The 13,794-nt window shown below is 49.3% G+C and overlaps 1 protein-coding gene across 2 annotated transcripts in view; it reads left to right on the top strand.

Annotated features, from left to right (window-relative positions):
* GSG1L (GSG1 like) overlaps positions 1–13,253 on the top strand; it is a 279,380-nt gene extending 266,127 nt beyond the window's left edge. For both annotated transcript variants that reach the window (XM_054452720.2, XM_054452719.2), the window contains one exon: positions 9,384–13,253. In XM_054452720.2, coding sequence (XP_054308695.1) covers positions 9,384–9,481 — 98 coding nt within the window. In that variant the 3' untranslated portion in view covers positions 9,482–13,253. The remainder of the gene's footprint in view (positions 1–9,383) is intronic.
* Positions 13,254–13,794: the final 541 nt, after the last annotated feature.

Here is a 13,794-nt window from a genome sequence, read left to right as displayed (position 1 = left end):
CAAGAGTCTAAACTAGTGTATGGCACATAATAGGTGCTTAATTGTTGGCTCTCAACCTCCACGTTTCTCCCACCACCTCCCATCTGAGAAGCCACTTTTATATTAGCAATTACATAAACTTCCGGTTATCCTAACGGTCCCCAAAGATGCTATTCTGGGGGGCTACTGTGATATGGATTCGGCTATAATTTTTTTTTTCCTGAGGAAGTTGCTTTTGAAATCTGCCTTTGAGGCTTTGTGGTGCCACCAGCCAGCTCAGGAGCACATCAGATGTGACATTTGATGGAGGCGATGTTGCCATACGGCCCAGGTGTCTGCATCTTCCTTTCAGGGGCGACTGAGGTTTGCAGTTGATTGCAGCTGTCAAGTTCAATGCCTGAGACAAGCTTTTGATTTTGCCAGGTGTATCTGTAAGGCTGGGCTCCACGAGAGGCTGTCGCATGCCGGGCGCGGAGGTGGCTTCTGGGACTCCATCTAGATGGGTCTCTGCCACTGCTGCTGCCCTCAAAATAGCAGAGGGAATTTCAAGAAAGAATTTTTCTGGACCCAGAGCAACTTGGCATTTTTATTAGATCAAAATCAAATCCAATAGAGTCCTGCTCGACTTGCTTCCTTTATTAAAATGGAAACAGACAGTATTTCTGAAATAAATATCAATGCCAATTTGCTGGGAGTGCAGATGGCACACAGCTTGGAGACATCTGAGACCTCAGCATTGGGGGTCGAGAGATCCAAGCCAACAGGAGCATCAGAGACACATGGAGGGCTTGTTAAAGGATGGACTGCAGGGCCCCACCCTCAGAATTTCTGATTCAGGAGGTCTGGCGGGGGACCCAGGTTTCCGCAGCTCTAAGTTCTCCACAATGCTGATGCTGCTGACCACAGACCAAATTCAGAGTTGTCCTCAACCCTCGGCCCCAATACCTGTCCCTTTGAAGCTGTTGCCAGAAGCCAGTCTGCATTTTGTCACTTGCTTGGGCTATTCAGCAACTTCTAGATGGAAATTGCTGCTTCTAGGGCCACTTCCTTTCCAATCCATCCTCCGAAGACATAAACTTGATCATGTCTTCCCCAGTCCTTCCTAGCTCTAAAACCTCCTATAACGGCAGCTCTAGTAGGGATCTGGCTTGGTGCCCGCCCCCTTCACAAGTTCCCATGAGGCCTTCTCTCGCCTTCCCCTCCTGCATCATCATTTTTCTTTCCATCACTTGTTCCTTTCTGAGCCCTTGTTTGCTCACTTGTTTTTCTGTTTTTTTGTTTTTTTGTTTTTTTTTGTTTTTTTTTGTTTGAGATAAGGTTGTGCTCTGTCATCCAGGCTGGAGTGCAGTGGTGTGATTATAGTTCACTGCAGCCTTGATAGCCTGGGCTCAAAGGATCCTCCCACCTCAGCCTCCTGAGTAGCTGGGATTGCAGGCACATGACATAGACGTGGGTAATTTTTTTTATGTTTCCAGTTTTTTTTGTAGAGATGGAGTCTTGCTGTGTTGCTCAGGCTGGTCTCGAACTCCTGGCCTCAAGTAATAATCCTCCTGCCTTGGACTCCCAAAGTGATGAGATTACAGGCGTGAGCCGCCATGCCCAGTTAATTTTTTTTTTTTTTTTTTGGTAGAGATGGGGTCTTGCCCAGGCTGGTCTCGAACTCCTGGCCTCCAGCAATCCTCCCGCTTCAGTCTCTCAAAGTGCTGGGATTACAGGCATGAGACACCACACCCGGCCTGCTCCCTTGTTTATGTCCAGCCTCTCCTCAGTGAAATGGAAATGTCACCAGCACAGGGACCTTGTTGTTGTATTCACTGTGACATCCTCAGGGCCTAGCGCACAGTAGGTCACCAGTATATTTCTGGTGCATGATTTAGCTCACTTAGTCCTCAGGAGCTGTGTGCTGTGAGTAGTATTTCTATTTTACAAGGGAAAATACTTGGGTTCTGAGAGGCAATGTCACTTGTCCTTTGGGGACAAGCTTGTGACCTTGGGGTCACAAGCCTATCTTACTCCAAGCTAAAGCTATGATATGGTTCTTCTACTTTATGCCCACTTCTGTCCAAGACAGTGGTACCACAACCGTGCCTAACCCTAAGAAACACTTGGGGCAGGTGTCAAAAGAGACTGCCCTCAAGAGCCCAATTCCTCGGTGTGGGGCAGGCAAGGAATCTGTCGCTGAGAAGTGTCATGATAAGGCAGAAACCCCTGGGGAGCATGGGGTTTAGGGGGCCCTGCTGGGCCTTCTACACCTGCCATCCAGCAACTTCTGCAGCTGCGATGCTCCATGCCTTACTCCTTCATCCTGATGTGCTCTGCTTTCAGGCCATACCCGTCCACTTGCCTCCCTGAAACCACAATATTGCTAGGTTTTTCACACTTCCTGAAGAACCTCATCCGCCTGCCAAGGACCTATTTCACACCCTGTTCTTTCTGCATGAAATGCTGTGCGCCCTTCCTCCACTGGGCAGAAAACCAACCCTACCAGTGGAATTGGGAGCTTTTGCAAGGGCTTTCAAAGTCTAGCTCAACTGTCTGGGAATGGCCCCCAGCCGCCTCCCCAGCTTGTGGCAGAGGGGGGCACGTTCATCTCCGCCTTTCACTCTCCTGGTGTTTGTCTGTGAGCCAAATTTTTATAATGGCTATGAGCCCAATCTTTGTGTTTTTAAATGTTTTAATTGTTATAGATTCAGGGGGTACAGGTGCAGGTTTATTACATGGGTGTATTGCATAATGCTCAGGTTGGGCTTCTGATGTATCTGTCACCTGAATAGTGAACAACGTACCCTGTATGTAATTCTTCAACCCTTACTCCACTCCCATCCTCCCCCTGTGGAGCCCCCAGTGTCTGTTATTTCCCTCTCTATGGCCGTATGTGCTTGTTGTTTAGCTCCTACTTACAAATGAGAACATGTGATACTTGATTTTTTGTTTCTGAGTTATTTCACTTAAGAGCTGACCTCCAGCTCTATCCATGTTGCTACGAAAGACATGATTTCATTCTCTCTCTCTCTTTTTTTTTTTTTTGAGACAGAGTCTCACTCTGTTGCCCAGGCTGGGGTGCAGTGGCGCAATCTCGGCTCACTGCAAGTTCCGCCTCCCGGGTTAACACCATTCTCCTGACTCAGCCTCCCAAGTAGCTGGGACTACAGGCGCCCGCCACCACACCTGGCTAATTTTTTGTATGTTTAGTAGAGATGGGGTTTCAGCGTGTTAGCCAGGATGGTCTCAATCTCTTGACCTCGTGATCCACCCACCTCAGTCTCCCAAAGTGCTGGGATTACAGGCATGAGCCACCACGCCCGGCCTTTTTTTTTTTTTTGAGATGGAGTTTTGCTCTTGATGCTCAGGCTGGAGTGCAATGGTGCAATCTCGGCTCACTGCAATCTCTGCCTCTCAAGTTCAAACAATTCTCCTGCCTCAGCCTCCCAAGTAGCTGGAATTACAGGCATCTGCCACCACACCCAGCTAATTTATGTATTTTTAGTAGAGACAGGTTTTCACCATATTGCCCAGACTGGTCTTGAACTCCTGACCTCAGGTGTTCCACCTGCCTCAGCCTCCCAAAGTGCTGAGATCCAGGCATGGCCACTGCACCCAGCAGATTTCATTGTTTTTTAATGGCTGCATAGTTTTAAATCTAATCATCTGTTGATGAGAGCCCAACCTTGGAGTGAAGCTGGCTAGATTCAAGTCCCAGCAGTGAGGCCTTGAAAAAATGACTTAATTTATCTGGACCTCGGTTTCCTCACCTGTAAAATGGGGATAATAATGGCACCTAACTCGTATTTTTGAGGATTAAATGAGTCCATGGACAGGAAACACATTGAATGGTTCCTGGCACACAGCAGGAGTGGGAGGCATGTCTGGTCTTGTCATCTCTTCATATGTGTGCCTGTGAGCACCCGGGGGGAGGGCCGCATCTCACTCACGTCTGTAAACCCAGCAGCCAGTGTGGAGGCTGTCACACAATACATATCCAACACATGTCTAATAAAGGATTGAAGAATCAGGGGCCCTGGGGAGAGGTGGCAGGTACAGTGGACTTTGTCTGACCCCAAAGGCGAGAAAGAGACAAAGAGAATGTTATGGCTCAGAAACGTGGAATCCCTGAGGATGACCCCAGTGAAAAGATAGATGGCCCCCATTCAATCTCCTAAAACAGCCTGCCCGAAGTAGACCAGAAGACACAAACTTCCATCCATATGGGCCCATCCCACTCAAGCCTGCCCTTCCTCCTGAGCCCTCTACCGTTCACTCATTCTGCAGACATGTGCTTTCAACACTGTGCCTGGGACTGTGCTGATGCAGGGATGCAACTGTGAGGGAAAGCAGAGCTGGCCTTTGTCCTCCTGTGACACACGCCTCAAAGGCAAGATGAGGAGAAAACCAGTAAACAGATATTCCCATATATGATGACACCTCTGAAGCCCTCTCATGGTAGAGATTTGTGGACCTAGAAGAGCGATGAGAGTGTCACTAGCTGACAGGTTTCCAAAGCCCGATTTCTTAGCGCCATCCCTGATTCATTTTCCACTACTCTTCAAGTTTCCTTTCTTTCTGGAGGGCAGAGGTCAAGGCTGGGCAGTCAGACAGTTGGCTTTGGGCAGACCTGTGAGTCCTATAGAGAGAGGCTTTCAGCACCTCGGACAGCGGCTGGGTGATTGGCTGGAAGGAACTTCCCTGTAAAGGGATCCAGCTGATCCGTGCCAAGCTGGGCTACCGTGGGGTCAGGAGCACCAATACCTGCCACCTGTTACCCTCACTCTGCCAGCTGCAGAGAGACCTTGAGCAAGTCAGTTTCCCTCTAAGTGCCTCAGTTTCCTGATCTGTACATTTGTGGTGGCATTGACATTCCTGGTCTTGAAGGGCCCTCCCAACCCATTGAATCCATTTTGGAACAGTAGATGTGATTTAATTCAATTCAGCAATTACATCTGATCCCTGGATCTTGGTGGCTTAGAGAGGGTTCAAGACAGTGATTCTTCACTGAGGGATGCAGGAGATAGGGCTGGAGGAGATCTGATGTTAAATATGTTCATGTTTTGATATCTGGATTTAAAAGGGAAGAGAAATCACACCTTTGGGGAACCTCCTGTGGTCAAATACTCTGCTAACCTTGGGAGGTTCCCAGAAAATGGGAACCACAGTACCTGCTACCACCCTCTGAGTGGGGCCTTAGGCAAATCTTTTCCCACCCATGGGCCTTGGTTTCCCCATTTGTGAAGAGAGGCTTTCAAACCCAGCCCGCTTCTAGTGCTTCCAGAACTGTATTCTTTCCACTTCTGCCTGTGTCTGAGATTGGACAGTGAAGGGCTTCTCTGCAGGGCACCTGCTGGGCCTGCCGACTCCTTTGTAGCTTTCATCCATTTGCAGGCTCAGAGAGGTGAAGTCGCTTGTCAGAAGCCACACGGCTTAAAAAAAATTCACACAATTTGCAAGCGGTGGAGGCTGGGTTTGAACCTTTGGCTGTTAGACCGAAGTACTGTGTCCCCAGCCCCCTGCCATCACCTGAGCCTTCACCCAAAAGAGGAGAATTTGAGCAAAAACCCTTTTCATACCATACAGAAGCTCAGAGCAGGTAGAGCAGGTGCATCCCAAGCGCAGGAATCACTCTCTCCCCTTCCTCCATAGTTTCTTCATTTGTTTAAAAAGAAAAAAAAAGAGTCAGTTTGGGACTTGCTCTGTGCTGGGTCAGGGGCTGGGGTATCAGAGCTCCAAGATGAAGCAGACACTGGCCCTGCTCATAAAGCTGTCTCCCATCCCCAGGTTCGTTGGAGAGACCCACACTGACCTGGCTATTACAATACAAAGTGACAAGTTCAGGGAGAGAGTTATGCAGGCTGCTGAAGGGCACAGGGAAAGGAGCAAAGCCTCCATTTTTCCAATGCTGCCTGCTCTAGGAAGCATTCTACAGGGCCATGGAATGCTTCCCAGAGCAGGCAGCATTTGAAAAAATCAGGGAGTCGACAGCCGGAGAAGAGCAGGGAAGGGCGCTCCTACCCAAGGGATCAGCCTATGCAAAGCCACGGAACAGAATCATGGAACGAAGACACAGGCTGGCAACAGCCTCTCGTGGGCTGAGTGCAGCCTGAGAGATGCTCCTTGGCCCACAGATTGTTGGAAATACATTTGAAACCTTAATTGTCATCATTTAAAAGCCAGGAGGTTTTGTTTCGAGATCCAGATTTTCAGTTTCTTTGAAAGTTTTGGGCCGGGCACGGTGGCTCAAGCCTGTAATCCCAGCACTTTGGGAGGCCGAGGTGGGTGGATCATGAGATCAGGAGATTGAGACCATCCTGGCTAACACGGTGAAACCCCGTCTCTACTAAAAGTACAAAAAAATTAGCCGGGCGTGGTGGCAGGCACCTGTAGTCCTAGCTACTGGGGAGGCTGAGGCAGGAGAATGGCGTGAACCCAGGAAGCGGAGCTGGCAGTGAGCTGAGATCGCACCACTGCACTCCAGCCTGGGCGACAGAGCAAGACTCCGTTTCCAAAAAATAAAAAATAAAAATAAAGAAAGAAAGTTTTGAAGATCCAGCTGGGCATGGTGACTCACACCTGTAATTCCAGGGCTTTGGGAGGCCAAGGTGGGAAGATAACCTGAGGTCAGGAGTTCAAGACCAGGCTGTGGAACATAGTGAGACCCCATCTCTACAAAAAATAAATAATTAGCCAGGGATGGTGATGTGCACCTGCAGTCACAGCTACACAGAAGACTGAGGTGAGAGGATTGTTTAAACCTAGGAGCTCGAGGCTGCAGTGAGCCGTGATGGCGCCACTGCGCTCCATCTTGGGTAACAGAGTGAGACCCTGTCTCAAAAACAAAAAACAAAAAACAAAAAACAAAAAAACAGTTTAGGAAGATCTGAGCCCACATTCTCCGTGGTAACAATTGGCACTGTCTCTGACTCACCTCATCCATTTACATTGTCTGCTTGGGCCCACAAGACATTTTGAGTTGAGATTTCCAATCTACAGCACAAGGCCTGGGAGAGAAGAGAAGTGGGTGGGGGTCCCTGGTGGGCTGCTGGGGTGTTCCCCTCTTTACACACACACTTTAAATGGCTCTGAGCCCCAAGTGCCTCCTGGGTAGCCAGAGAAAGGGAGGAGGGCCCCAGTCCTCAGCATCTTGCCCTCTGCATACAGGGGACAGACAGCCTGATTTTAACTCAGGGAAGGACAGGGATTGTGGCCTTTCCTTTTCCGTAAAAAATACACTATCACTTTCTTTCTGTTCTGATGATCTCGCCATGGCTCTGCTTTTCGGCCAATGTACAGGCAGCAAAAATTATGCCTAAATGCTCACTTAGAAAAACAATCATACCTTTCCGTGCACCAAATATTTGCTTCTAGATTTAAAAAAAAAAAAAAAAAAAAAAAAAAAACCCAAACACCTCTATCTTGGCAGCCAACACTTCCAAAGTATGCAAAGGTTTCCATGACTGAGGCCAAAACAAATGTGTTTTTCTGAAGCCAAATGATTCCAAAATGTTTGCAAAATGTTTCCCACCCCTTAATAAATATAGTAAAACTTGCAAAACACTAACATTAAAGAATATTAAAAGCAGAAAGAAAAAAAATGAAAGCCAAAAAAATGACCCCCCACCCCGGCTATGGACACAACCATCTTCCTCTTTGACTCTTGTCTTGCAGCCTTTTTATTAGAAAGACTCTCCTGATAATGAGAGCTGCTTTGAGGATGGAGAAGGAGCAAGGAGCTCTCCATCCTTAGAGGCATGCAAGTAGGAGCTTGGCTTCACTAGGAATTCCCACCTCAATGGGCTTTCTGCAAAGAGCCTGTCTGACCCTAAAGTATGATAAGTATGTCTGAGAATCAGAGTAGGAAAATGAAATTATAGGGATCACATTTTTTTAAATGCTGAAATTTGGAATCAGGAGGAAAGTAATTCAATCCAGCTCCATCATAGCTGTGACTTTTAAGCATCTACTAATCCTTACAGAGCCTCGGCTTCCTCATCTGTAAAATGGGCAGAACCTACCTCTGGAACTGCACATGCTCAGGAACTGTTTGTTTTCTTCCTTCTCCCCTTCGCTCCCAGCCCCACTCCACCACACCAACCCTCTCCCTTAGTTTTGCATCTTCCAGCTCCACCTCCACTGGTCCACGGGGTGCATACATTCTGGGCTCAATCATTGTTCCCCTGGGCTTGGGGTCTAACAGGGGTGATGCTGGCAGAGTGTGCGCCGAGGATGGGTGCTCTGGGATGAGGGAGACCCCTGAGTGCCGGGGGAAGATGATAGAGGGGGCTTCCTGGAGAGCTGAAACTCAAGCTGGGTCTTGATTTGATTCGGCCGGAGGTACAAGGACATTTTGGGCCACGGCATGAGATGGGAATGGTTCTGGTGCGCTAGAAAGACTTTGAAAAGACACTTGAGGGATGACAAGGGAGTGATCTTCCAAAAATTGCCAAAAACACGAATGAGTGAGAGTGGCAGAGGGGAAGAGCCTTTCCAGCCATTCTCCTTTTCCAGTCCACTAAGCGTGGTAGACAGTGGCAGGTGCCCCCTGCCTTGGTGCACAGAGAGTTTCTCAGAGTCAGCCTTGGGCACACCCATGTCCGCACACACAGTTGCTGGGGTCCAGCAAGGACTTGGGGACCTAGGAGACATCTGCTCTTGTTCCCCTTCTAATATCCCTACACAACAGCTCCTGAACACATATAAGGCAAATGGGGTGCTCAAGGAGGCCTGCTTGGGGGCAGATGGTAAGGTGGGGAGACGGCTGCAGGATGACAGGATGATGGTGGATGATGGCTGCACCAGTGGGTGGATTTTCTGAGGGATGGGTGGTGGAAGGGAAGGATGGAGGGAAAATGGGTGGGCAGATGGCAGGAGTGGGGGCATGGCTTTATGTGAGGTGGGTGAACGTGACTGCAGGGGGTGCTGTCATGGCTGTCAGGTGGGCATGGGGTGGATACGGGGATGTTTTGGGTGGAGGCGGATGTGTACATGTAAAGGTGTGTTACTGGGTGGTAGGAGGAAGGTTGGGTTACTGGGTGGTAGGAGGATGGCTGGGGGTGTGGTGCACCTGTTGGCAGGTGTGAGGTGCATGAGCGGGTTCTGGGCTGTGGGTTGGAGAGGATGTGAGCAGAGTCGTGGATACATTGGTGGCTTGATAAGTGGATGGCAGCAAATATTGGCAGATACATGACTAGGTCACAGGTGTGTTGGTGAACTGGTGGGTGACTGGGTGGCTGACAGGGAAGGGATGGGTGGAGAGCTGGCGGTGTTGGGGCACGGGTTTGTAGACAGATGGGATGATGGGCAGAAGGCCTAGTTAATGAGGGTGAGTGATGGATGTGTGGGTGGGGGGTGGTGGGTAGACAGGATGTGGGTGGAGGAAGGTGGCTTTCAGCACTGACCGCCTTGTCTCCTGGCAGGACACCAGCCACACATGGTGGATTCCTGGCCCCGGAGCTCCGCACAGGAAGCACCAGAGCTGAACCGACAGTGCTGGGTCTTGGGGCACTGGGTGTGACCAAGACCTCAAGCTGGCCCGCGGACCTCAGGCCATCGCTGGCACCAGCCCCTGCTGCAAGACCACCAGAGTGGTGCCCCCAGAACCCTGGCCTGTGTGCCGTGAACTCAGTCAGCCTGCGTGGGAGATGCCAGGCCTGTCCTGCCCATCGCTGCCTGGGTCCCAGGGCCTTGGAAATGGGCCAGGGCAGGCCCAAGGGAATGCACAGGGTTGCACAGAGTGACTTTGGGACAGCAGCCCCGGACTCTTGCCGTCATCACATAAGGAGCCCTGCTGGGCACAGCTGTGATGCCAGGAGACACATGGCCACTGGCCATTGAATGGCTGGCACCCACAAGCCAGCCAGGTGCCCAGAGAGGCAGAGCCCTATGGGGGGCAGAGAGTGGCTTCCTGAAGGAGGGGGCAGTGGCGCAGGCACCGCAGGGGTGTCACACAGCAGGCACACAGCAGGGGCTCAATAAATGCTTGTTGAACTTGTTTTCTTGCGGTGTATGGAGGCCAGTTGCTCTCTGGGCTGTGGCTGCCCCGTCATTGCCCCACCCCATTACTCCTCAAGGAGGCTGAAGGTGACAGCAGAGACTGTGCTGAGGCCAGGGCCAGACACTGCAGGGTGGCAGGGAGGGAGCACAGAGCCCAGGCTGGACACAGGCTGGCAGGGCTGCCTTGGATTCCAGAGAGTAGGCAAGGCAGGGGCCAGGCAAGCAAGAAATGTGGGGCGAGCAGGAAGTGGGCCCCCAAACCCAAGCCCTAAGCAGGGAGGGTGAAGAAGCCACATTTCTCTTCAGAGCTCAGCAACATTACACCACCCTGACCCTGAGGAGCTTTTACCCTGTGCCTAGCACCACCTTTACAGAAAATCCCAGGGCTTAGATGCCTGGAGAAACAGATTCCTATTATAAAGAGGAGGGAAATTAGGGTCACAGAGATGAAGTAACTTGCCTGAGATTACAGAGCTAGCAAATGGCAGAGATGGGGTTTGAATCAGGACTCCTGACTCCAAGTTCAGTCATTTCCCAAGAGGCCTTATTCCTTCCCAGAAGAATTTCTAGAGCTTTGCCCCAAGTAGAATACATTCTTCTCCTTTATCCTTCCATCCTTCCATCTATCATCCATCACTCATCCAGCCGTTATCCATTATCCATCCATCCATTCATCATTCGTCCCTCCATCTATCATTCGTCCATCTATTATCCACCCATTCATCATCTATTATCTATCCATCATTCATCATCCATCTATCATTCATAATTCATCTTTCCACTCATCCATCCATCATTCATTCATCCATCCTTCCATCCATCCATCATCTATCCATTCATCCATCCATTTGCCATCCATCCACTAATTCATCAGCTATCCATCATCTATCCACCCATCCAGCATCCCTTACTCATCCAGCCATTGTCCATTATCCATTCATCCATTTATCATTCATCCCTCCATCATCATTCATCCATTATCCACCCACTCATCATCTATTATCCATCTATCATTCATCATCCATCCATCCTTCATCATCCATCCATCCATCTTTCATCCATCCATCCACCCATCCATCCATCCATCATCTATCCATCCAATATCTATCCATTCATCCATCCATTCATCATCCACCCACCTATTCATCAGCTATCTATCCATCATCTGTCCATCCATCATTCACCCATCCATCCATCCATCCATCCGTCCATCCATCGTCTATCCATTTATTGTCTATGCTTTCATCCATCCATTCACCATCCATCCACCCATTCATTAGCTATTTATCCATTATCCATTCCTCCATCTAGCCATCATCCATTCATCCCTTATCCATCCAACCATTATGCATTTCTTCATTTATCCATTATTTATCCTTCCATCCATCATCCATCATCTTTCCATCCATTTATCCATTCATCCATCTATCCATCATCCATCCATCCTTTATCCATCATTCATCAGCCATCATCCCTCCATCTATCCATTATTCATCATCCACTCATCCATTCATCCCTCCATCTGCCCATTATCCATCAACCATCCATCCATCCATTATCCATTTCTGCATTATCCATTTATTCTTTATCCATTTCTTCATCTATTCATCATCTATCCATCCATTATCCGTACACCTATCACCCATCCATTCCTTCATCTATCCATCATCCATCAATTATCCATCCATTCATCCATCCATCTATCCATCCATCTATCCATCATCCACTGATTACTTGTCATCCTTCTTCGTATCAGACTTCCATCCATCCTCCTTCCATGCATCACCTATTCTCATTACTCAACCATCCAGCTGTGCATCCATCTATTCACTGGTATAGTTCACTGTGCCCCTACTATGTGCCAAGCACTGTGGTAGGCACTTGAGGTAGGATGCTGGAGCATCCAGAGAGGGCATCTATTGTCATGAGCCTGGGTTCAGATTCCACCTTCTCCACTTGTGACCTTGGGCAAGTTACTTGACCTTTCTGTGCCTGTTTCCTCATCCATTAAATCCGGATAATCATTATACCTACCTCTTCAAGCTGTTGTGCAAATTAAATGAGCTAACATATTTGAAGTGTCTAGAACAGAGCCTGGCACATGTAAACACTTTGTGGGTGTTTACTAACAGGACAACAAGGGGAAATCGGGGCTGTGGGAGCTGTAGTCTAGGGAGGCTCCTTTGAGAAAATGATGTTTAAGCCAAGACATGAAGATTGTCCGGGCATCAGCCAGGCAAGAGTATAGCAGGGAAAGAAAGTACATTAGAGGACTTTAAAATAGTCCCGATGGCAGGTGTGGAGAGCAGGGAGGTCAGGAGGCAGTGGTGGGAAATTAGGCGTCAGAGGGCAGTGGAGCCAGGCCAGGAGGAACTGGAAACCTTCTTAGGGAGCTTAGAGTTTCCCCTGGGGCAATGGGAAGTGGGCAGTGGGATGCTTTTAGCAGACTGGGATGCGCCTGGGTGTACATTTGAGGAAGATCACCGCAGCTATGGGTACAGAATAGATGTGGGAGATGCTTCTCCCTTCCCATCCCTCTTATACTCAAGAAAGGGAAGAAAGTGGGCTGGCTTAGGAAAGTTGCCCTGGGGAGGGGAACTTGCGGGCAGATTCAGGAACCAATTAGGAGGGAATAGACTGAGTGGGAGAAGAGGAACGTTGGTGATGACTCTCAGGTTACAGGTTCAGCTTGGGGGATAGGGAAGAGGGAGACTTCGTGGTTCAGATGTCTTGAGTCTCAGGGGCTCAGGGAACAGCCAGCTGGAGGTTTGTGCTCATTCATTCACGCATTGATTCATCAAGTGAACAATTTGTTAATTCACTTTCCATTCATTCAGTAAATATTAATGACCTACTAGGTGGGGCTTAAGGCGGGGCTGGAAATGGGCCTGGGAGAGCAATTATGGTCCAGCTCTACTGAGGCCTTGAATGTCAGAACAAGGAATTTGGGCTTTGGCCTCATCCAAGAGATGGCGGCTGCCATATATGGGCCTGGTCAGGGACAGATCTGACAGGGATCTAGCCCTGGCCACCAGGCATCTAGGAGCTCGTGTTCTCACCCGGCGTCCTTCTGAAGTTGCCGAGTGGACCGCAGGAGGTCCAGGAGATGATTTTAGTTGACACATGGGCAAAATTTTAATCTATTTTAATAGTTGTGTTTATGTAAATGTGTATTAGAAAAAAATGTACAGTGGGCACATCAGTGCTATGACTTCACAGACGTTACTGCTTAGGATGAAACCAAAATAGGCATTTTAAGTAAAAGAAAAAAAGAGTTGGCTTAAAGAAAAATATTAAATAAACAATCGTGCAAGTGGTATGTGGTTATGATATGCGGACAGCTCGAGCGACAGCCATTGTCACGGGGCAAGGGAGAGAGGTCAGAGGCTCCCAGGGCCACTGAGCTTCAAGTCCTCTGGTCTCCTTCTGGGCACCTACTGGGCAGGGGCTGACAACCAGCTGTCTGTCAGTTTCATGGAGCCTGCAGCAAGAAAGCTGCTGGTTAGATAAGAGGCAGGTTGGGTGAGTAATCCCAGTGGGTTTACTACGAGTTTGTATGAGAGTTGTCTTTATGCAGGGAGCGAATGCCAGTGTCTGCCTGAATCCGGAAGGTGGGAGTCACCATCTGGTTTGAAGGCAGGGCGTGCCTGGTTGAGCACCCAGAGGCCTGGATGGGAAAGAAAAGGCCCCTCCCCCCACCTCCGCAGACAGCTTTCCCAGCCACCCCTCCCCTGCGCTGCCCTGAGCAGACAGGCTCCAACCATGGAGAGAATGGCTGTGTGTGTGTCTTTGGTCTTGACACCCATATATATCGGCATGACCCACAGCCCAAAG

This window comes from Pongo pygmaeus, chromosome 18 (assembly GCF_028885625.2).
Source record: "Pongo pygmaeus isolate AG05252 chromosome 18, NHGRI_mPonPyg2-v2.0_pri, whole genome shotgun sequence".
In the NCBI taxonomy this organism is placed as follows: Eukaryota; Metazoa; Chordata; class Mammalia; order Primates; family Hominidae; genus Pongo; species Pongo pygmaeus.
The sequence above is the reverse complement of the archived record's forward strand: the minus strand, read 5'-3'. Positions and strand labels throughout refer to the sequence as shown.